Raw genomic sequence first — 24,254 nt, forward strand, 5'->3', positions numbered from 1 at the left:
TATTAAATAGCTCCAGACTGTGGAAATAATTAAACTAGAATGGTAAAGGAGCAACGTGTAAAATGCAAGAGGGTATATTATATGCTGATCATGGAAGAAAATACAGAAAAACACCGTGGTGAGATTACTGCGTGCTAATGCATGGACAGTATTTACTGAGTGTAGTATACCTCAAACAGTGCATTGCCTATTGAGAAAACAAAATGGGATGATGCACAAAGCAGATGATCAGCCACAAGATTTCCTGGATTCTTTCCTCAGTATTGCAAGTTCTCTCATCTCTCTGTGTCTCCATTTCATGACCTGTAAATAGCAATAGTAATAATTTGCTCATTAATAATTTTCTGTCTGGCTGTGAAACTTGACCTGCCACTGTTAACAAAGTGTTTTGACATTCTGAAGTGGAAGAGGGATGGGTTCAGCTGCATCTTCACTCTGAGTTGCTGATTGCCAGAAAGTGGAAGGAGGTCTCAAGAAAAAGATAACATGATACTTCTCTTGTTTCCTATATACTTCTCCACTGGAATCCCCACGGAAGCAATTCTGTTCTAGACCTTTCATTCTACGCTTGGCACAAAACTCCGCCACTTTCTAGTGAAATCCTATTGTCCAACTTCCTTCATCGACTTGTGCAGCTCTTTCCTCAGCAGACATTCACCTTGTCTTTTGAAGGAATGTTTCACATTTGCTTTGTTCTCTGCCTTCATCGCAGTAACCTCTCTTGGAGCAAAATTCTCACTTGCCTTAAGCAGGAATCTGCTTGATGAGCTAAGTCAAGACTCCGGCACTAACTCATCCGAGAGGAACTTGCACACACTCCTCTCACAAGAGAGAGCTTGCCAGTGTTCACATAAGGATTTAGCACCTTGGGGCTTGGATCCGTTCATTTCTTAGTGAATTTCACAGCAGTTTCAAGCTTGCCTCCACTGGAGAAGATGCTGGTTGGCTAGAACTGTCAGAATAACTTTTGTCCCATACATAATCCATGTATTACCACTGAGAACCTTTGGGGCGATGACAGTAAAAACAACATTGTGATAAGATTTTCTTGGTTCCTCTGCTCTGCTGGGATGCAGATTGTAAAGTCTGTGGGTAGGTAGAAAGTTAAAAGAGCTGTAACAACCTTTCTTTTCATGGGACATCAGACGTTCACCATAGTGTTTGATGCCCCAAATAGTTATATCCACATCATCTATCCCAGTAAATTTGTTTCTGGGCTCAAGGCGAACTGCAGATGTGCTATTTTTTTACGGACAACATGGAGAAGGTGGATGTGGGCACGGCATCCACAGTTCCCTGGGTCTAACAGCTGAGATCTCACATGTCTGCTGGCCCCTGACCCAGCTGACAGGCTGCAGCAGGCCTGGTCCTGTTGGCACCAGCATCTCCCTGCTCATTGCCAAAGCCAGAGTTCTGCAAACAGATTTCATCCTGGCATACATTATATTACCATACAGGCAACACTGTTCTAACTGATTAATAACAAGCAGCTTGATAGGATTTGGGGAGGCACTGGAGTAATTAGTAAGATAAGGCCAGGTTTCTTTGTGCTGCACTTTCACGGATGACAAAAGCTTTCCCCCGAAGAGTTTCACTGATAAATCTGTATATAATAACAATAATATTAATAATAAAAGCTTTTTTGCTAAAATGCAAGTTAAGTATTCCTTTAGGGAATAAGAGAAAAGGAAGTGTTCAAGCCCCGATACTGAGTGAAGGCCGGGACAATGGAAGAGGAGGAAGATGCGTCAAAGCTGCGCTGCTAGGAAAGAACCTGCTTCTCCATCTCTGCTGACAGCAAGGTCTGGGATTTAATCTCCTAACAGCTAGCATGTTTGCCTAGGGAGGCACATCAGCAGGGCTGCCCGTTCAGCACTTGCAGCCTGGACTGTCAATGTATCACCAGGGCATGACATGCTGACTTCCTTCAGCAGGACAGTGAGGTGGACTGCTCTTCTTAACGGGGCCCATTTTTGTCCTTCCACATAGTCAATCCCATTTACACTGATCCACGGATTAAGAACATACAGATTTATGGGACAAGTCTCATCTCCCACATAGCTGTGTGTTTAGCTGCTTACAGCAGTGGGATCATAAATACTGAATATTCCATATTCATTTTCTTAACAGGCATGGTTTATGTTAGTTGTAGTGGGAAATTATGCGTTTGGGTTTGACTCAGATAGAATAAGTGACCACGTATCAAAATTTAAAAAGAAAAAAGAAAAAGAAAAAAAAGAGTAAAGGCTACAAATATTGCCAAAGTGACAGCTGTTCATTTACTAAAAATATCTTATAATATTGCTGGAACTTTTAAAATAATCTAATTTATATGGAATACTCCTCACTAATTGAAGCTGTCTCTTTTTTATTAAATAGAAAGGTTACAAAAAGTATGTTGACGTTTTGAGAGTGATTTCTCTCAGGAGCACATTGACTACTATGAATAGGATTTTACATGATGCCAAGCTCCTAAATGTCAACAGTAATATGAGGAAACCTGCAGATTCTTGTAATTGTAAATGCAACAGGCAAGGCTTTGGGCTGTTGCATCCACTTTCTGGAGATCATTGTTGTAAAGCTCAAAGTATTGTTTAGCCTTTGGTGTTCCCATTTATTTCCACAGCTTTTTCTAAAAGCAGAAGTTTGAAAAATGAAAGTCTTTCAAGAATAATCACTCTCTAAACACTTAATGCTGCTGTGACAGCACTGTCTATCACTCAAGATTTAACTTTAGAAATCCACATAACAAAGAAAAAAACCTTTTCCAATTAGCCGAGACTGGAGGCAGATTAGTTCTTGAACGCAGCATTGAGAGATGCCAGGGTGTATATTAATGGACCACAGGAGCTGACTTCTGACCATAATTCTGACTGCATTGGGCGGTGCATAAAATGGAAACGGCAACTTTCCCACGTAGAGATGCAGGACTAGCTGGTTAATATGAGCTACCCTTGGGTGTATCTCATAGGTCTTAGTGATCTACAAAGCTGTCAAGTACAAAATATGTCATCTTCATTCTTTTATATAGATGGGGAAGTTGAGGTGTGGCGAGGTTAATAGATTGCCTGAGGTCATACAGTTCTTTTGGCAGACTTAAGAACAGCACCCATGCCTGCTGTCTCTAGTTTTATTGACACACACAGATGTTCAAGCCCTACCTGCAAAATCTCTTAACAAACTTTCCTTTTTTTGATCTTTGTGACCTGATTGATGCATGCCTTCTTGATCACTGTTGTTGCAACATTAGAAGTCTTTAAAATCTTTTATAGTGTAATTGTTTTCACTAGAGCAAAGAGACGGATTTCCCAAATCATTAAGGTTCTGATGTTTAGATCCATGGTGGAGGAAGGCTTGTAGCAATTGTTGCATCACAAGCTGCTTTTTTCTAATCTATAGCACAGATTTCTATCACTTGATCTACCAGGGTACACTGTTATACTGCAGTATGTCATGTGATCCTGACATTAAAGGATGCAGAATAAAGAAACAATCAGATGCACACCGTCAGGAAATTTCACAACCCTGGCTGACAACAGATGAAGCAGGAAGAATGGGTTCAGCTTCAGACCTTTGCAGTACTTCCCTTGCTCTCAGTCAGTTCTCTCTCCTCTGCTGCTCTCCACTTTAACCTAGCTTTTCTCATTCCGTCAACAAGTAGAATTCCATCAGTTCCAACTCATTGTCTGAATTTCTGCCTCCCTTCCTAAACTAAAATTTATAGTTACCCTGTGTTTTCTTTCCTTCTGAGCTTTCTTTTGATCCTGCACACTGCATTTTCTGCCATCCACTTGACCCATAAACTGTCTTCCCTCTGTGTCCCAGCCAGTCCTGGGGCTATTTCTCCCCCACCTCTTTCTTTTTTGCTCCCACTCGAACTCTGCTGCCTGCTATTACATTCCCCCATACTGCTCCTTCTGATGCTTCCAATGCCTCTCTTTTACTACTCCCTACCTTCTTGCTCCAGGTCCCCTTTCTTCATCTCACTGTATTTTCCCTCCTTCAACAGAACTAAGAAAGACAGATTCCTATTCCCAAACAGCGTCGTATGTGAGAAAGCTGAGAAACCTTAACTGTAGGCCTTACAGTAATACATATTTTTATTTTATTTAGACATATGATATTCCTTCAGAAAAATGAGATCTAAGGATTATAGGAAGTTAAATGACCAAAATAATTTAATTTGATAATAAGAAAATAGAAGGTGGATTGAATAAGAGACAAATGCTGTAGAAAAGGAGACAAATGCTATAGCAAAAATGTCATCAAAGGCAGTAAACAAACCACAGCACAACATAGGTGTACTGAATGCCATCTTTGGATAGTCCTATCCAAGAGCCATATTCTGGGCCCCTTATTTGACAGGTAGATAGTACTTGGTTTCTTCCAGATATTGTTTCTAATTGTTCTTTCTATTTGTGACTTCTGTTCTGGGATTCTGCAAGTTATTTGTTTTTCCCTCAGTATTTTGAATCAGAAATTCAGGAAGAATGAGATGTGGTCTGACCAAAGGACCAGGTTCCGGGAGCTCTCTTCTAACCTAGCTCTGAAATGGACTCCCTGCATCCTGGGCTAGTCACCTAGTTTCAGTGTCTTCAGCTTCTTCAATTTCCTTAGACAGTTATGGCAGTACTGATCAAACTACTGTGAAAGGGTATTGCACCAGGACCCAGTTCACGTTAAATAGGATGATACTATAGCTTTCGCTGCTCCTGCTGATTTTGATAGGAAAGGTAGTTAGTTATATTTTGCACCTCTGCTTGCTTCCAAGAAGCTATCGCACTGCTGAGCAAAGATGAGCCCGCAGTCCCTGTACCTACTGTGTTGCTTTTATTAGGATTACTACATTAGAGCCTTGGTGACCAGACAAAAAATAGGGCACAGCTGAAACGATTCCAGGGAGAGGAAGTGTCATGGAGAAGATGATAGCAAAGCAAAGTGCAGATTGTAGCTTTCTTATGTCTTAAGGTAGCGTTGTAACTAGTGGGCCAGATTTCTGAGCTCTCTGAAGCCTCTTGTTCTTAGGAATGCAGGAGCAAGGGCTGAATTAAAAGCTTGTTCTCAGTGGGAGAATACAAGCCACCAGGCCAGCGATACTTTTTTTGTTTGGTTAGTTGGTTTGGTTTGGTTTGGTTTGGTTTTTTGACTAAAGTCATGCCCAGTTTTATATTGATGAAAGACATGGGATTTACACTCTTGGTAGTTCACTGAATGGGTATAAATAACATAAACTTTGCAAGTGCTGCTTCTATGAAGTTGGAGAGACCTTGAAGAGCACAAGAACCAGTTTGGTCTGTGTGCTTTCCTTAATTTCCTGTAAAAAAGCCAGTAGGGATACCAGATCAAAGAGAATTTTTGGAAGTGAATTTCTGATTACTGCAGACTGAGCTACAATATACAGGGCACATAAAACTGTCATACAAAGCCATCCAAACACAGTACAATTTTCATTAAATTGTTTGCAGCTGGGTCTATCCGACATTTATCTATTTCTTTTTGCTTCAAGTTACTATTTGAGATTTAACTGCAGTGGACAGAGCACAGGGCAGGCATTGGGATATATTCGTGTTGGTTCTCACTTGAGAAAGGACAGACTCGTCCCCAGAGCCAGGAAAGCACACAGAAGTGACAAACTAAGGCTCCTATATCTCCAAGGGGAATAAAAAAGGAGCACATTTGCTAACAAAAGAAACTCTAATAAATACTAAAAGGATAAAGCATGGTCTAAGGCTAGGTCAGGACATCAGTAGCTGGGCAATGTGGATCCTATTAACCACTGAACGTTTTGTAGCAGATATTACGCCTGTCAAAACTGCTGATTATAAATACGAGCTTCTTTTACATAAGGAAAATGCTGAGAAAACTGCTGTTAAAAGTTAATATGTTCAAGTTATGGCTGAGTAAGTCCCAGTTAGAGGTAGTGACTGTAGAGGTTTAGGCTTAGACATAACTACTCCTGTGCTTCGGCCAGGGTGCATGCTGGATGCTCTCTCAAGGTCTCTTCCAGTCTTACTTTCCAAGACTCTGTGATGTCATTGACCTTACAATGGGATTCTTCTTGAGTTCCTACAGCAGTGAAGCTGGCATAATAATATTTTCATTTCCCAGGTGTATCTCAATGAAGCTCAATGTAATAACATCAAGCCTTGATATTCAGAAAAATGTTAATTCTCTGAATGTCACTAGGCTGGCTTAAAAAAGATAAGTTCCCAGTTCTCTGTGTTTGCCCTCTGAGTTCCAAACCTGTCTAGTTGACACAGTTGCATGGGAACCACGAGGACTAGAAAATTCCTCTTTTCCCTAACAGAATCTCCAGATAGTACTCAAGATATAGCAGGAATTGCCACCACTGTTTGTGCATAAAGCAAAGCTGTTAAGACCACTCTGAGGTAGTAAAGAGGCATAGGTTATAGTACCCAACAACTCCCAAAGGACCTTGAGGGTTTGAGGCACATTAGACATTGAAGGGAGTAGGAGACAAGGAATTGGGTTAAGCGATCTGCAGAAGTGGGCCAGCTCTTCTCTGTGGGCTACACAACATTCGTAGAGCTCTGGAGAGGGACATCTTCCTGCCCTGGAGGCAACACCAGCAGGAGCTTTGTACCTTATTCTCAGCCCGATGAGTCACATCCAGACGGAAGCTGCATACTGGGAGTAGTGCTCTTGTCAGGATGTGTTTTCCTGCCCACCTTTAAGCGAATCTCTTTGTTCATCTCCAGCCATGCTCCTTAGACAACTGCAGTGGAGTGGTCTGGTAGCCTACTCTCGTCAGCCATTCAGAAGTGTAGAATTGTGAAAGTACAGTTAATCAATGAAAACACAGTAACTGCAAATGTACAGAAAGATGCCACCTCCATTTTGGAGGGAATCTTTGAGTGAAGTTCACTGGTGCAAGAAAGATGCATCTGTGAGAGGCAGGAACTGAGAAAAGTCTACTTAAGTAGGATGGCGATGGTGGCTAAATAAACAAGCCACAAGCGTGAACTGTGGATGAAGGTGTCACTGGCTTTTCATTATCACTCTTCGGAAGTACCAGTTGGGATCAGGATCCCCTGAACTCAGCTCTGCAGGCTGTCCTTGTCCTGATGAGTGTACAAGCTGAGAAATCAGATTCATGCTGACTGTTTAAAAGATGTGGACCTAATGAAATACCAGGTTCAAAGAATTTGCATTTCATGGAGTGAGGGGGTTTCCAACTCCCTTGCCGGACAACTTGCTGAATGCTGGCACCAAATTCTTCCTTTCTGCAGCACCAGTAATGGGAGTAAGCCCAGTCTGCTTCTGCCATCTACAATATAATATTTGCATTTCTTGAGTGGCACCAGAATTTTTTTTCCTCATTATCAGCCCTTTTAACAACACTTCTGCTAGTTCTCCCTAATGGCTCCTAACTGTGCTAATAAGCATATTGTGTGCAATGTGGCATATCTGCCTTGGGATATTTTAGGGACATAGTAGACGAGGGGTAACAGACTAGCCAGTGTGAGTGTAATGTTTCGTGTTGCTAGCAATTTGTTCGTGTTAGAAGATATCTCATGTTAACCCAGCTTAAAAAAGTTGTCAGCCATGTAAATTCACTCATTTAGTTTAGCTTCAATCTTTGACGAAATTATGAGGACTGACTCTAATCATGAGGGCCCTTATTTCAAACCAGGGTGGTGGCATTCACTACATACAAACATTCCTGACTTACCCTCCTAGAGAGGAGAGCTAAGCCCTTCAGAGCCTATTATAAAACCCAGTTTGATGGAATGGGCTGAAATAGCAAGATTGATAAACAAAAGAAGATCAAGAGAACTGTACTTTAAAAACAAACAAACAAACAAACAAACAAAAAACCACCATACCAAACTAACACAATTACTCTCTATGGTGAGTGAGACCAGTAAAAGGGCTGATAAAATGAATGTGTATGTTACTTATACTGTTAGACTTTAGGAAAAATGTTGATAAAAAGCTCCTCTCACAGGTTTGGACAACTCATAGGCAGCTCAGGCTGCATGAGGAGTTCCTGTGTGCTGACTCCAGAACAGAGGAGGAGGTCATCCTTGGGGCCACCAGGTTCTTGTAGGGGTAGGTCGCTTCCAAGACCCTCAACATAGTTTCCCAGCTCCCCAGTGACTAAGAGCAAGGCTGCATGCAGGGTATCAGTGCTTTTTATGACACATCAGAAATGCTGTTGATTTCAAAGAATCTGATAGACAATTCCTTCAAAAAGTACACAATATGCCCAGGGAATGGGCTAAGAAATGGTTGATGGGAAGCAACATGGGAAAATGTGAAATGAAACACTTGAAAATCCCCAGATCCCACAGCTGGAGGTGTTCAGAGAAGACGCAGAATGTACTAGCACTCTCCGGAGCTTTGGGATCCTAGTTGGCAGTAACTAGAGCAGAGCAAGGAAAGAGGAAAGCATGTTTCTACAAATGTTCAGCCAGTCGTGAAGCCTAATCTTAACCCTGTGTGCAACCTCTCATGCTCGCTGTAGTTAAATAGTAGAGCAAACTTGCACACACGCTGAAGGGAGCAGTTCCCCCTTGGCAGCAGGGTATGTGCCATCACTTGCGTGCCACCTGAGCCCATGGCACTGGCCTCTCCTTTGCTGGTGGTTTGCACTGGCATACTCTACCCTTCAGCTGGGGGCAGGGGACAGGAATGTGCACACAGCTCAGCTGGCACGCAAGGATTTGTTCAGTCTCCATAGACTTTAATTTGGAGTAAGAGTGTGCATGCACAGCATTGCACAGGAATGCCTGCCTCCTAAGCAGCTCCATGCTCACACAAGCCAGAAATCTCAGCAGGATTTAGGAACAGATCAGTTTCCCTGATCTATCAGCATCTCTGCAGAGTTGCCAGCTGAGAATGGGGCATAGTAGACCTCCAGTTCATTTCCAGCTGGCTAAAAAATCCTCTCAGATGGAAATGACTTTCATACCAAAATTAACCTGGGCTGGTTTCAGACCAATATCTTAAAGGCGTACAGATTTTCTACTACCTTTTGAATCATCCAGTCCCCAACAGGGGACGTTAATGCCAGTGCAGCATCTGCTGTAGAATATTTATATTCAGGACTTCCTGTGTGAAGCTCTGGATGGATGTGATTACTGAATGTGCTGGAAAAAAGGACAGTTTACTGCCTGGCTTTTATTTCCAGCTATTTTGTATTTCTATGCAAGGAGCTTATATGCCATGTTGTAAATGGCTGGTTTTCTTGTATGATGTCTCTTTTTTTCCCTCATTCTCTTAATGGGCTTCTCACTAAAACTGACGTTTCAGCAGCATTCCCATTATTAGTTATGATGCCTGTAAATGGAGCTCTCAGTAGTGGGTGAAATTTAAATTGGGTTTGAAGAACATTCAAATAATTCAGTGCTTTACTTTCATTTGGTGGTTCAGTTTGCACAGTGTATGATTTAGTTATTCACATTTTAGTTACTATGTTGATGTCGTTTAGAAAAGACCTTGTTTTGCCTGGGACCCGACTACAGCTCTCAGCCAGTCTAATGTTGTTTACTGTAGCTAGCATGAAACTAATGTTTTGTTCTCCGGGTTCCTGTTTGATGTTATAAGCCGAGTCACACTAGCTAGCGCAGGAATCATTTCCATTTTGCTTTATACTGCTCACATGAAAAATAGCTAGCAGTGGAAAAGGACCTATTTCTGAGCATAAATGTTAGGCATGCTCTGCTCTGTTGGGAGTTTGTAGTGGTATAGTACCTTGGATAGGGCTCTACTTTTCATTCCAAAGAGCTACCCTAAACTGCAGCGATTGATTTAAAACAGGATCTAAGACACTAAGCAATCCAAATCTGTGCTGGGGAAGGAATCTGCAAAGTTTATACCTTTCCCTTGGACGTCTTCAATCATCCTATGAAAAATCCTGACTGGAAAGTTTTCATAACTGAGGCTTATATGAGTCTCGGTAAATACCTCCCAGAAAAGAATAAGCTTAGCAGTAAATATTTGTCGGCATTGTCTGGAGGCACCAGAATTCTTAGGCTGTATTTCCAGATGTTGACAATAATTCTGTGCATTTATTTCATCAGCTGTAGAATGAAGATATATATTATCATTATCCCAGGCCAACCTGGGAACCGTTCCACTCAGATGCTGGTTTTGTCAAACCAAGTCAGCTCCCACCAGTCCCACGGCTGCGCTACAGGTGTGCCAGGGCTTTGATCCGAGACCGTGCAAAGCTAAGCAAAATGCCACAGGCGTGGTGGCAACTGGAAGCTGTAGTAGGCTCCCTTCCTCTGATGGATCATGCGAGCAGGGTAGCTTCTCCTGGTGTGTGGGTGCCATCACAACGTGATGTAGTGCCATCACGTCACTCGATACCATCACAGCACGATGACGTTAAATCATCTTGTCGTGGAGCAATGCCAGTTTAGCGTGACGGAGCAGCATCTCAGGAGAGTGTCCAGTGACTTCCATAAACATGTTGATGTCCTCCTGCCATGTTCACCTGTCACCTGGAAAGGGATGTTAGATTGTATATACCCTGTGATGTACATAAAGGAAGCATAGAAATAAAATAATCCAGTCCAAATGATGTGGTCAGGCAGCTAGGCATTCAGTTCCGTGTTCTTACCTGAATGAAAGCTTGAAATAGAAAATTTAAATACTGTGGGCATGATTACTCTTTCATGTATGTGTGCATAAGTCAGAATGAATTCCAATTAATTCAGCAATAGGTAAAGCATCTGTCTGTGAGACCAGAATCACGCTCCTGAAATGCTGGTGAAAGGTACGTTTTAACCTTTACATTAACACAAAGGATATCCCAAGCTATTAATAGGATGCATTTTATTTTTGCCCAATAGCCTAATTAAGAGCTAACTCACACCTGAGGAGAAAAAGAAGAAATCTGATTTACAGTATCTTATGTGATTAAATCACCAGGGAAGAGAAAGAAGGATTTGAGATGGGGGGGTGGGGGGGGTGGGGGGTGGGGGAATGACTTTAAAACCGTATCATTTGTGAAGAATGGAATCTCATTCTTCTTACAACCCTTTTGCCCCTGTGTTCAACAGCTTAAAGAGGATTCACTGACTTTTATTTATTTGCCTAAACTACTGATTTTTCATCTTGCAGGGTGGCTTCAAAATCCAATGTGAACTTTTTAAGGCACCTAATGATCCATTCTATTATCCCCCAGGACAACGCTAGTTCCAGTGATTTCATGGGGAACTGATTCGGAAAATACCCTTTTTCTCCCTCGCGGTCTCCTAGGCCCTTGAATCATGTTGATATCTGGATACCTCTTTTCTTTGCAACAGTATGGTGGTAGCCAGAGTCAGCAAACAACCCTGGAGCGAGGGTTGATTGGGGAAAACAGACGCACGCTGTATGTAGCCCAAACAATGCATCCATGGAACAACTTTATTTCTATGCCAAAGACAAGAACTTATTGTCAGGTAGTTTTTAAAGCAGCACAGATGCACAGGATTCCTTGCCCTTCTATTTCAACACATAACGCTATCTTTTTTTTTTTTTAAGCCCTTGTTATTGATTTTCATTTTGCAATGAACATAGTTACAAACTTAGATAGACTTGAGAAACTGTGAGCCAATAGCAACAGAAAGTATCACGGGGCTTGTCAATAGAGTGCTCAGAAATATTGTTGTTGAACTAATAAAGAGGCAATTAGAACATAATAAAACATTGCAAACTTTGTTTGGCCATCAACTTTGGTCAGAACTTTAGCATGCATGAATCTTTGTGAGCGAATCGTGCCATGTAAAGACAGTAATGTTTTTCATCTGTGCACCTCAGTACTGTAGAGGTGTCTAAACATTTTACTGACTGGAAAACTGTGGCACTACATAATCAAGGGATTTGCCTAAGGAAAGAGATAATTTCTGATATAATTAGGGCTAGAAATAAGGTCTCTTGATACTCTTAGCTTAACCATTAGACCTATTATTTCTCATAGCCTAATACAGAGAAAATAGCATGGCAGAATTGCTGCACCTTTTCTTCCTAAAACAACACTGCCAGAGCCCAATCCCCTTCTGCACCTATCTGGAGACTCTCTTCCAGTTCCTCCTCTGCAGGATCAAGGACAGAACAGAAACTGTGATCCCTCCACTTTTTCAAATCCTTCTTTTCTCCCTTTTATTGCATAAGAAGCAAAGGGAGTTCGGGCCAGTAGTACAGTGTGAAGGCAAAAATACAAAAATGGTTCTGAAATCACCACTCTGCTTTCCTGAACCCTAGGTTGGACAGGATATTGCTGCCCTGTTGCAGAAATGATTTGGCACATGGCACAGGCGGAGGGGCTGGATTCTACAAAAAAAGATTGTCATCTGAACAGAAAACCTTGCAGCCTTCACTAAAATCCAAATCGTCAAGGATTATACAAAGCAGTTGGCTATCTCTGCAGGGAAGTGATGGGAGCCATTTTAGCAAAGTGGAAGACATCAAGCAAGAAAATAATTAGTTATCTAGAGGAAAGTAATAAATATATTCTCATTCAAATGTTTATCTGTTGTTCAAAATTTTTCACAGCCGTGACCTTTGCTTTCATCAGTAACTGTTACGTAATTTTGCCTGTGTCCAGCAGGCGGGCACGCTGTGCACACACTGTGCTGCAGCATGGCTGAGCACAAAGGGGAAAGCGTGGCTGGGCTGCATCCACTTCTCCGTGCCTATCGCTTCTTGAGTGCTCTGCTTGCAGCGAGAGGGTGACACTGCAAGGTGGAAATGTCTGGTGTCCAGAGCAGTGACTGGGATGGTTACATATGGAACACACTCACTGCTGCGTGTGGATAACCCGGATTCAGCTTTATCTTCTTGTGTTGCTTTTATGCCCCCCCGGCACCTTCCAGACATGGTGGGGCCTGACCCACTGCCATCCTCACTGGTCTTTTATCTGCGCTTGACACTTCAGCCCTGCCAAGCACTTGCTACATTCAGCCCCTGGGCATGTATGAATCACGAACTACCTTGGCCATAATTCAGGGAACTGTGGCAGATGTCTGTCTTCTGGACAAATGCCACAGCCACCCACAGCTCATAGAGGAATTAACCTTGGGAGATACATGCAGTTGCACTAGAGATGCCTGCAGTGCATCTCCTCCAGCTGTAGCAATGCCAAGTGTCTCCTTGGGAGAGCACACCTTCTGGGCAGTACCTCGGGGTCCTCCTTATTTAGTCCACATTACAAGGGCTGCTTTGGGGGTGATCCGACCAGTTTTCAGTGCTCACCATGGAATATTAACATGTGGCATCATGACAATATGTTGTCGCTGCCTGATGAGCTGCATGCACTGTGATTCACCATCCTTTAGCTTGGAAGCGGGGTGCACTTCGCACACATCCTTCTCTCTTTGATTTTCCAACACTTGCTGTAGCTGCCTGCCTTTGCTGTAACGCTAACTGGGATGAACAGGCCAGAGATATTTTTCTGTCATTTTGGAATAGCCTGATCGGTAGTACTGAGAAGATCAAAATGACACAAGAAGACAGAGACTCTTGCTTTAAAGGAGCATTTCAGATGTGGGAACAGAGAGAAGTGAAGATATAACACTGGGGAGGAGAGAGAAAAAAGGAGAGAATTTGGCTTGGTAGAGCCAGGGAGACTGAGGGAAAAGAGCCGGGGGATTTAAGGGAAGACAGCACTGTCAACCCATCCTTGGATGAGGAGATCAGTAGGGCAAGTAAGAAAGTGGAAGGAAAGGTGATTAATGTGAGGGAGGATACAGAAGGATAGAATACAGGGAAAAGAGAGGAAGGAAAAAAAATCTTAGAACAGCAAAGAATTCACAAAGTGTATCTTATATCATAAAATCGGGAGGATTATACAGTTCTCACTTCTCCAGAATAAGTGGCTTGGTAGCTTCAGATCCTTCAAATACTAGGGCTGTAGGGGCCACCTGTACATGGCCAGGAAAGAAGGCAATGGTAAAATCAGATGCCAACGGTACTAAAATATGTAGGGTGAGGATGAAAGGGAGTCTTGTAGGTAGGGAACAGCTGTGCAGAAACCATCGTCTTAACACTGTAGAGAACCACAAAGACAACTATTTGGGAATGCAAAGACTCTGGTTTGTAAACCCAGAAAGAGAGGCATGTCCTGATTTAGGGCTACTGCAGTTCTGCCTTGATGCTTACCACTTCCACCTCGAGGGGAAAAAACAAGTGCCAGAATGATTTAAAGACAGAATATCAACCCACACTGCTGCGGGCCTGCTTTCCACATTTTCTTGGTTTTATAGTTTTAGCTCTTGTTCCAAGAGAAGGACTTCTGTGCATGTGTGTGTGTGTGTTTCCTTCCAAAATTGGCATGTGAAACTAATGACTGAAATTTTGCTGCAATTTTCAGAAGCTCCTGAAGCTTAATAGCCCTCTCACCCCACCCCACACTCCCCATCAAAAATGCAGCACTTTGTAGGGAAAATTTGCTTGTGTAACTCGATTTTTTAATGCCACTTTTCTTTCTGACATTTGTATTATAGCCAAAGGCAGAAGGTGGAAGACTATCTAAAATATGAGGCACACCCCTATGGAATTGGAAGACCTTCCTTCAGCCCCCTGCTGTGCTACAAACGTCTAGTTTGATGTTAGGAAAACCACTCTGTGTGCCCCATATCTCAGTTTCCTAACGGTAACGTGGGAATTACACTTCTTGTTTCGGAAGTGGTGGGAAGATAAATCTGTTAAAGACTGTGAGATGCTCAAATGCTGTGATGTGGAGATGAATGTTAGACAAATATACAAACAGAAGGCCTCAGAGATCCCTTTCCATGGATTTTACTCAGTCCCTTGACAAACAAGTATCCCATTTGTAACCCCAGGAGATGACACACAAGTCCTGATTTTTGGGTGGGCTTTAAACCGTTGTGGAAGTTTAAGATCAAGGCTACAGCATGACAGCAACAGAATTTTACTTCAAAGGCAAAGAAGCACAAAACGGTGCCAATGTCTTTATTTGAAAAACTCCCAGAGACGTTTCTAAGACAGATTTTCTGTAAAATCTGTTGCATTCACAACTACAGAATGTTATGATCTAGCACAAAAGTTTTTATAGCTACTCAAATACAATAAAGGAATCCCAGGCTCAGGCCTATAAACCCTCTTATAGAAGAGCACCAATTATGATATTTCCTACATATAATTCCTTCAAATCAGCAGCTATTTCTATATCAATTGGGCATTTAAAAATTATGCAGGAATGTTGATAATGCTGTTCCGGGTGTGGTAATGCCTATTTGATTCATGGATTGTTATTTTTTGCCCTATAATCAAAACCCAATTAAAACACTGTTTTGGGGAAGAATTGTGAGCCACATGGATGGATTTCAAATAATTCCCAGTCACGTGTTAAAGGGCTTATTTATTAATATTTTTTAACATGCTTTATTCTGTCTCCAAGCTATGTAGCAGTGCACTCTTTGCTGTTTTACAAACTGTAACTTACAATGATGGTCATTATTATTCATAGATTCATAGAATTTACGATTGTAAAGGATGATTAGATGATCTAATCCCACCTCCTGCTTAGCACAGGCCAGACATTTCATCCAGTTACTCCTCTGTTGAGCCCAGTAAGTTGTGTTTGATGAAACTGGATCTTCTGGAGAGACATCTTTTCTTGACATGAGGAATTCAAAAGGCAAATAATTCCTGGATAGTTCTTCCAATATTTAAACATCCTTATTGTTAGAAAACCTCAGTTCTGCACCTTGTTTCTAATTTGAATTTTCTGGCTTTAAACTCCAGCCATTGGTTCTTGTAATATGTCTTTTTCCACTAGATTAAGAAGCCCTTTAAAAACTGCTGTGTTCTCATGATAAAGGTACTTATATGATCCAATCAAATCACCGCTAGGTCATCTTATGAATTTAATAATTAGAAAAATATATTTATTTTGTAGAAGCACTTAGAGGCCCCAGTCACAGAGCAAGGCCCTGAGGAACTGACAGCATTTAGAGCTTGGTTTTTAGGAAACTCACGTTCACTTATCTTCTCTGTCATGGATTTCCAGAGTGTCCTTGGGCACGTCACTCTGCTCCTCTGGTTCTGGGCTGCTCACCTATAGTATGCGAATACCAAGATTTCCTCTACAGCATATATATATTTACAACTGCCAAGTGCTGGGGGAACAATGTTAGTCACTGCGCTGCGCACAGTAGAAGCACTTAACAAGACGGCAATCCTTAATCATTGTCTAACTAACCGAAAAAAATACCATCTGCATGTTAGATATGGGTCGAGGTTGAGTGTCTCCTGTACTGAGCTCTAAAACAAGTGCTGATTACTGTTGTGAAGTAACTGTGTTTTAAATTAAAGCAACAGTGAGGCATGACTACAGTAGGTAACTGAGTGCAATGCTGTGTGACTCGATCTAGTGCTGACCTCAGCTGTTTCTCCCTCACATCGTGCAGAAATGTTGTTTGGATCCCAAAGATAAATGATTCAGTGGCAGATGACTTGGGTTTGAACTGAAATGACCGACCGAATGCTCCCCTATTTTTTTCCACACCACATCTGCACCTTGATCACAGGTACGGATAAAAGCTGGAGGAAAACACGGTCTTCAGCTGTCCCAGCTGGAATAGCTTTTCTCTTATCCCCATACTGTTTCTTTTCCATCCGTGGTGGTATCCTCAGAACTCCTCTTTGCTTTTACTTGCAGATTCTTACTCGTTTCTGCTCAGAAACTCTACAACCCCCTAGGATGCTGTTTCCTTTCGTCAATGTGTATTTCCATGTCTTGTGGTAAGGGCAACAGTTACTTATGTTTTTATCAACATTAAGTGCCTTCTTTTCTCCTCTTTCTGAAACACTAATATCTGGCACCATGCAAACCCATGCATTAGCTGAGTAGTTCAGGTTCAAGAACCCTGAATGAGAATAAACCTCTAAAGTCAGGATGTGTATTGGCTATTATCTGTTGCTCACTCTTAATTACCCATTTCTGTTATTTGTCTCCCTTTAATGGTATGTCAACCAACATTTTCCAGCCTCTCACTCAGCAGCTGATTTGCCAGGAATGTAGGTACAGGCACACGTTTGCCATGGTGGGCAGAACTGTGCTGGCAGTTACACAAGTGTGGACCTGGGCTAACTCCATTAAAATGCTTCAGGTTTCAGCTGATATAGTTGTCTGCTCGACTACCTTCAATGTACCAAGCTGGGTGCTTGTGCCAAACTGCCTGAAATTGAAGCCTGTGTGCCGGGACACTGAATCACCTTCATGGGAGGGTCCTGCGCAGGACTGTGCTACCCCGAGGCATGCTGTCATCTGCCCTGCAGGTGCCCACCAGAAGTACACAAGTGGCATCATTTCACTGTAAATTACTGAGGGGGGGAAATGAATAGCTACCTGCTTGCTGCCTCATTCCTCTCATTCACTCTGCACAAAGGGGATGTGCTTTGTGAGGACGGTGTGGATGACTCTCCCTTCTCACACAGGTCCTGCATGAAAGCGCAGCCAGGGGAGGTCCGGGGCCTCTCCACACTTGGTTTACCTGAAAGAGTAAGGAAAGAAACGTGCCCATGCAGCGGTTACTGACTGCAAAGACTCACATTTTTCCTGTGAAAGAATCAGTCAGGGTAGAGTTAAACTCACATCTCTCTAGCATTCACCTGCATTTGCAAATAAATCAGCCATAAGAACAACTTAGACAGCCTCCACCTACCTGGCTTCTCCACTAAAAGACGTGGGAGAACGGCAGTGGTGCTGCCTGTTTTTCTGCAACTTCTGTCAGCATTTCAGGTATCACACTGAATTTTGCAGGATCCTGTACAGATTACAGTGCTTTCATTGCAACTTTAGGCTGATTCACATTTGCTCTGAGAGCCTACACTGGCTTAAAACCAGCTCCAGAGGTGATGGGTCAGGGCGAATGAAGCCCACGTGGCAGCTGCAGGCCCGGTTTGCGTGCCTCGGTGTTCCTTGGGGCTGCAGCTTGGACAGGGCTTCAAAGAAGCTGCAGCATAGCAGCACAAGCTGCAGAAAATGTGAAGGATAATGTAGCAAGGCTTTTTTTCCTGTCATTCACTACAGGGCGGAAGATAACTCCACTGTTCTGCTCCCTCCGTTCTAGGGCAGTGTTGATTTTGAAGGTTGTTGGCATAAGGTATTTATAATATGTAGAGTTCTATGCAGGTCCTGGATGTTCCTCTCTTGGGTGCACAGCTTGGAAAACAAACTTACAGCATTTTTCCAGGTGGTAGTAAAAGGAGCCCCCTGATATATTCATACACATTTGTGCCCTGAGAAATGGGCTGTGGTTGTGAGGTGACAGGGTTAATGCAGCCGCATGCAGGTGTAAACCAACACCTCTTCCTGCTGTGTCCTGGCTAACTCCATCATTGCCCCTTTACATTTAGGACTGTTTCCAGGCAGCTTGCTACTACCCAGCCTACCTGGGTATGGACTGCAGAGATCACAGCAACAAGTACAACGTAATAAAAAGCATTCAAAATAACAGCAAAAAACAATTGCAAGAAAACTAAAACAAAATGTCCATCTCAGCAGTGCAGGACTGTTTTTGTTTTGTTTTGTTTTGTTTTAAGGGACATTTCAGGTGAGGCTTTCCTGTTAATAACCCCATGCAGCAACGTTTGAAAGTAAATACTTGTCATCTAGAGGTCTGTTCCTACTGTAAGACTGCAAGGTCAGATTTTGCTCTGAAGGATACTGATATCTGGATTACAACAAAACAATTGTGAGGATTTTGGAGAGCCACATCCCAGAGAAATAAATCACCCACGCAGTTCAGAATGTGCCGGATTACTGTGCCTGTGATCGAGAGTTGCTCTGTACACATGCTGTTTAAGCACAGCAGGCTGGAGCACCCAGCACCGGGGCTGCTGCGTACATGCGATGCATTTGCAGTCATACAGCAGCCAACTGCCGAATGGCAGGCATTTGGAAAAGCAGCTGATAACCATGGCAATACAAGCTGTGTCCCTGGGCTTTTCCTGCAGGACAAAGGATCAGATTGCATTGTGCAGAGAATCCCATTTTATAAAGGGTGGTCTGGCAATTGCTGTGCTGCCTCGTAGACCTTGGGTATCCTGTTAGAACAGGAACCTGAAATCTGGACCCTGTGGGCCCATACCGTGAATTATATTTTATCTTTTGGACAGATAGTAACTCAGGTCATCTGGGAAAGAAAATACCAGTGTGACAGACAACAGAATTTATTTTTCAAAAGTTTGGAAATCCAAATTCTGCATGATGAAGAGCATTTACTCACTGCTGCTAACTCTGTCAGCAATGGACAAACTGTTTACCATATTGTTGCTCTGTTTCCCATGTATACACTAGAGATCACCTACCTACCACTGCTGAAACACTCGGAGGTTGTATATTGGACATTTTGGTAACTGTGATTTCAACTGTAATGACGCATACAAACCATGTTTCAGCTACATGTGGCTGTTGCAGTAGAAATATAGGATGCAAAAACATGCCATGTCCTGAAGGGTGTGCAAAAAATAGCCATAGCCTGCACACGGTGCAGGAGCTGGAGAGGGAATACCAAAGCATTTGCTAATATTTTATTGAAGCATTAAGTTACTGTGCGCATCCATCTCTGTGTTGAACACGTCAGGTCAGCATCTGACTTTTTGGAAGTTCAATTTTCTGGATTCAAGCGTGGGTTTTACTGTCGGCTTCCAACACAACTTGGGAAAACGATAGTGTTTCTCTACCTTATTAAAAAAGAATTGGCTCTGTGAACCAGCTCGAGCTGGAGTCATTGCATCAGGTCCTCCCCGTTTCCATTTTTGTACTGGCGCTGCTCGCTGCATGGCATTTATAGCATGTCTGGATGTGGCCACATGTGTTTCGGCAGCACTCCTGGTGCTCCCCGGATACCGGGAAGCCGAGCCTGTGTCTATCACTGCAAAACGTTTCTTTTGCCCCTCTGAGAGAAGGCATGGAGGCAATCCCATCCACCAGCAGAAGTTAAACCAGGGCACGGAGCCCTTCAGAGAGGCAACTTCTCCCCATCAGGATGCTGCCCCCTTCCCAAACCCGAAGGCTTCTGAACGCCTGCCGGGACACAATCTGCTGGGCTGGGGGTCCCGCAGCCACGCAGGACCGAGCGGCCTTCGGGGCGGCAGCCTTCGGGGCACCACCCAGCCCCGGCGAGGCCGAGCAGCCTCGGGCTTCGCCGACCTGGAGGCAGCCCGCCGCCCGCCGCCAGCAGAGCCCGGGCTCCGGCCTCCCGGCCCCCGGGGGCTGCCCCCGGCGGAGCGGGGCCCCGTCCCACACGGGCCCGGCCGGGGATCCCGGTACCGGCGGCGGCCCGGGGACTGCGGGATCGTGCCCGGGGCTTGAGGGAGGGCCCGGAGGGGGGGGGGGGTTCGGGGGGGACGCGGCGCAGGCGCTCTGGCGGCGGGGCCGGAGCGGGGCGGGGCGGCGGCGGGGCAGTGCCGTGCCGAGCCGGGCCGCCCGCCTATTTGAGGGAAAGTAGCGGGGCGCGGGCGCTCAGTGCCGGCCGCCGCCGAGAGGCAGCGGGCGAGCGGCCGCCGGTCGGTGCCCGCCTCCGTCCCTCCCTCCCCTCCTCCTCCCCCCCCCGTCCCTCCTCCTCCTCCTCCTCTTTCCTCCTCCTCCTCCTCCTCCTTCCCCCCCCCCGCCCCCCCCCCCCCCCGAGCACTGCCGCGCTCGCCGCACGGGTGGCGGCGGCGGGGGGAGCCGCCCCGCGGGGCCGCCTCTGCCCCTTCCCCTTCCCCGCCGCGCTTTTCATGGCAACATGGCGATGGCGGCTCCGACCGGCAGCGCGGCGCCCGGCGCCCCGGCGCTCTGCGGCCACCTGGCCCTGCTGCTGCTCCTCGCCGCCCCCGCCGCGCACGGCTACAGCTTCCCGCAGCAGCACACGTAAGTGCCGCCCCCGGGACCCCCGGCCCGGAGCCGCGCGGGGGCCGCCCCGGGGCCCTGCCGCCGGGGAGCGGGGCCGCCCCGCTGCGGGACCGGCTCGGCGCTGCCCGGCTCGGCTCGGCCCCGGGCTCCCAAAGTTGCCGGGGAGCGCAAACTTCCCCGCCGGGCCGCTGTTGCGGCGCGGGGCGTGTGTGTGTGTGTGTGTGTGTGCGGGGGGGGAGCCGGCCGCCGGCCTCAGGCCGTTGGCAGTCCGGCGGAGTCCCGGCCGGGAGAGCCGCGGAGCGGCCGCGCGGTGCCCCGGCCGGAGCCGCAGCCCCTGCCCCTCGCCGCCGCGGGGATCGGCCGGCGGGGAGGCGGCCGCCGGGGCGAGGGGCGGCGGGCTGGGAGCCGCTGCGGGAAGGCTATAAATAGCTTTGGGGAGAAAAGGAGCCTTTTGGAAGTCGGCGCCTGGGAGCGTTCGCCGCCGCGCTCGGCCGTCTCGCACCCGGCGCTAAGCCCGGAGCCCTGTGCCCCATCCGCGCGTCCGGGCGGGATCTCGCCGAGGTGTGTTTCGAGGGGCTGTCAGCCCCGTTACGAAATGCTGTTTGTTGACCCAAAACTGGGGTTGTGGGGGGGGGGGGGTAGACAAACCGCGCAGCCGATTCCGAGTGAAGGCTGACACTGTGTCCTTACAGGCTGCGTTTCTGAAGGTGGAGAAAGATTTCAATGACATGGAGTTAATAATAGCGGTGTCGTCCTTAACTTCGTGCTGGAATACGAATACCCGGTGGATAGTCGCTGCTTTTTGTCACAATTTTCTTGTCAGTTTTGATTTGCTTGAGAATAAAAATGTTATATGTGCGTATGTCATGAAAAGTATTTTCCAGAGCCTTTTAGATGAACATCTTTCGTCGCAAAGTACGTTTCTACAGGCATGTATTGAGGCCTTCTGAAAAGAAGGCTTATCAGCAGAAGAAACGGCGTGGTTTATTCGGGAGGGCTGTAGCTTACCGTGTTAGTATCTGTCTTCACGGAAGGCATGGTTGTTGGCGCTCCTTTCTTCAGAAATAACTCCCCTTCGATCGGATTCTTTCTGAATTCTTTTGGGTCTCATATCCATATTTCTAAATATCTTTGACCTTTGAGAGCTGATGGGGTTCCTTTTCTTGTTGTCAGGTAAATACAGAAATTCTTCAGAATAAGACCCTGAGAAATGTCTACCTACAGGGGGAGAGAAGGGAAGGGGACGTGCCAGAGCTCTGCCAAGTACCACAGCCTTACCGCCTGATCCAGTGTCTCTCATACGAATAATCCTTACTTCTAAGAGAATTCCAATAGAAGTAGAAGGGATTATGTGTGTGATGAAACACAGATGAAGTTGGTGGGATGCTTTTAATATTTCAGCAGCTTTCTCAGGGGTTGTAAGCTGTTGCTTTTTCCTCTTGAATTCTGAGCGCAGAATCATATTGCGGAATAAATCTCTTCTGGGTACCAGTTTACAAAGCAGAAACGTGTTTTTTTTCTAACTGCAGAAAGTTTTTTAAAGAAGGTTCATGTGCCAGGAGAGACGTCCTTAGGAGACATGTAATTTGTAAATAATGCATTGGCCTTCCCCTCACCCAGACTGATTATCATCTGTATTGTTCTAATAAACTGTGCCAGCTTTATAGCCAAAGCAGTTTTATTTCAGATAATTTGGTGGGGCTTACTAGGAAAAGATGTTGTGCTCTCTGGTATCAGTGGTGCTGTCCAAACAGGCCTGGTCCTGTACTAAGAGAGGCGAGATGCGTGAAAACCAAACATCTTCACCAAGTGAAGATGTACTGTTGGTAGCTTCTTGCAAACGGGAAGGAATGGTCCTAAAAAGGCCACGAATTTTGCATGCACCTTTGGTGGGAAGCGATGCTGACGGACTGCATGCGGAGAAGAGGCACAGAAGGGGCGTGAGACCTCAGCTTGACCTGGTGTCTGCTTGCTTGCTTTATTCTCCTTGTGACCTGCTTTGTGAACCCAGAAAAAAGAAGAGTCACGAATGGATATTTGATGATGATGCACAATTGCTGGGCAGTAGGTTAATGCCTGTAACATGTGGGCTGAAATGCCTTGCGCGCTGTGCCCTAGGGCTTCAGTGATTGTTTCTCGGGAAAGAAATATTTAATGGGAGAAAGAAGTGCAATGGTAGCTGGCACCAGCGCTCAGATAACACTCTGTAATAGACTGTTCCCCTCTGAGTAGTTCCCTTTCTATGCACTTATTTTTAAAAGTGTTGGATACAGCTTAAGTCATTTTTGAAAGGTTTTTCGGTCAGAAGCCGAGTTGTGCTGGTGAAATAGGCTGCTAAAATCTTCCAGTTACAAGCCCATTTTCTTCTTCTTTAGACAATGCACTCTTGCAACAACAGCAAATGACAGAGCGTTGATTAGAAACCTTGTTTGTCTTTGGAGTTTTTCTATGTGAATCACTTCAGTCATGTTTTACTGTAGGGCTCTCAAAAATGAGGCTGCTTTTTTAAGCAGCGCCTGAGCCAGTTTGCTCTGACCTGCATCAGACTGAATGAATGATTAGGGTACCTTGCTAGGGGGTGAGCTGCGGGGTTAACGGACTTTTTTTTTTTTTTTGCTTTGCCACATTTGTATTAATTGTTGTCAGTGATTTCTGTGTGTTGATTCTTGGTTTTGTCCTCGATAAATCGCTGGTGTTCCACATTATCTCCTCCTGGGTAGCATGGTTTTAATCATCTTATGCCGAGCTAAGGAAGGCTCGGCTCAGCCAGTTGTCTGAAGGGGAATTTCTCATTGAGATTTAAAAAAGCAAAATCCCAGATTGGAACAAAACCACTTGGGCGGGCATGTTAGGTGATGTCCAGTGACTGACGAGGCTCTTTTTAGGAATGGTCACGTAGGAGAATACACATTTGTGTGGTCAATGGGATTAGTGGCTGTGGAAAGAAAAGCTGTTGGTTGCTGTTAATTTTTCTTGTAAATACTACACGAAGGGATTCTCGTGGCAGCACAGCGACAACCTCTGCTCGAATTTGAGAGGTTTGGTGTTAGGAGACCGAAAGCCTGGTCAACTGGGGGAGTCATGCACCTGTATTGCCGTCTCCTCATATTAGCAAGTGGCAGAGAATGCAGTTGCTGCCTGGGGAGGGAATGACCCACTCGTCACTTTGCAGAAAGGCTTTTTGTCACTTGGACTTGAAAGAAAATCACCGTCTGCTATAGGGTGGTGAGCCATTTGCCTCTCCTGAGGAAGCAGGTGTGCGCAGAATTGCTGCGTGCTCACTGGCGAGGCCTGGCTTTGGTGCCACATCTCTGGCTGCTCGGCACGAGGAGAATGGGGTGTCTGCGGGGCGAAGCCTTGCCCTGGGGACTAGTATCCAGTCCTGCCCCTCCAGCATGAGGTTAGGGCTTGTCAGATGCGGACAGTAGTTCTG

General features: G+C 45.2%; 1 protein-coding gene across 1 annotated transcript in view; it reads left to right on the forward strand.

Moving 5' to 3' along the window:
* Window positions 1-20,706: 20,706 nt before the first annotated feature.
* The window catches only part of CACNA2D2 (calcium voltage-gated channel auxiliary subunit alpha2delta 2), a 193,155-nt gene continuing 189,607 nt past the window's right edge, over window positions 20,707-24,254 (forward strand). Inside the window, exon 1 of the mRNA XM_035546621.2 lies at window positions 20,707-20,839. Within this exon, the coding sequence (XP_035402514.2) occupies window positions 20,715-20,839 (125 nt within the window). The 5' untranslated portion in view covers window positions 20,707-20,714. The remainder of the gene's footprint in view (window positions 20,840-24,254) is intronic.

Source organism: Cygnus atratus, chromosome 10, assembly GCF_013377495.2.
Source record: "Cygnus atratus isolate AKBS03 ecotype Queensland, Australia chromosome 10, CAtr_DNAZoo_HiC_assembly, whole genome shotgun sequence".
Taxonomy (NCBI): Eukaryota; Metazoa; Chordata; class Aves; order Anseriformes; family Anatidae; genus Cygnus; species Cygnus atratus.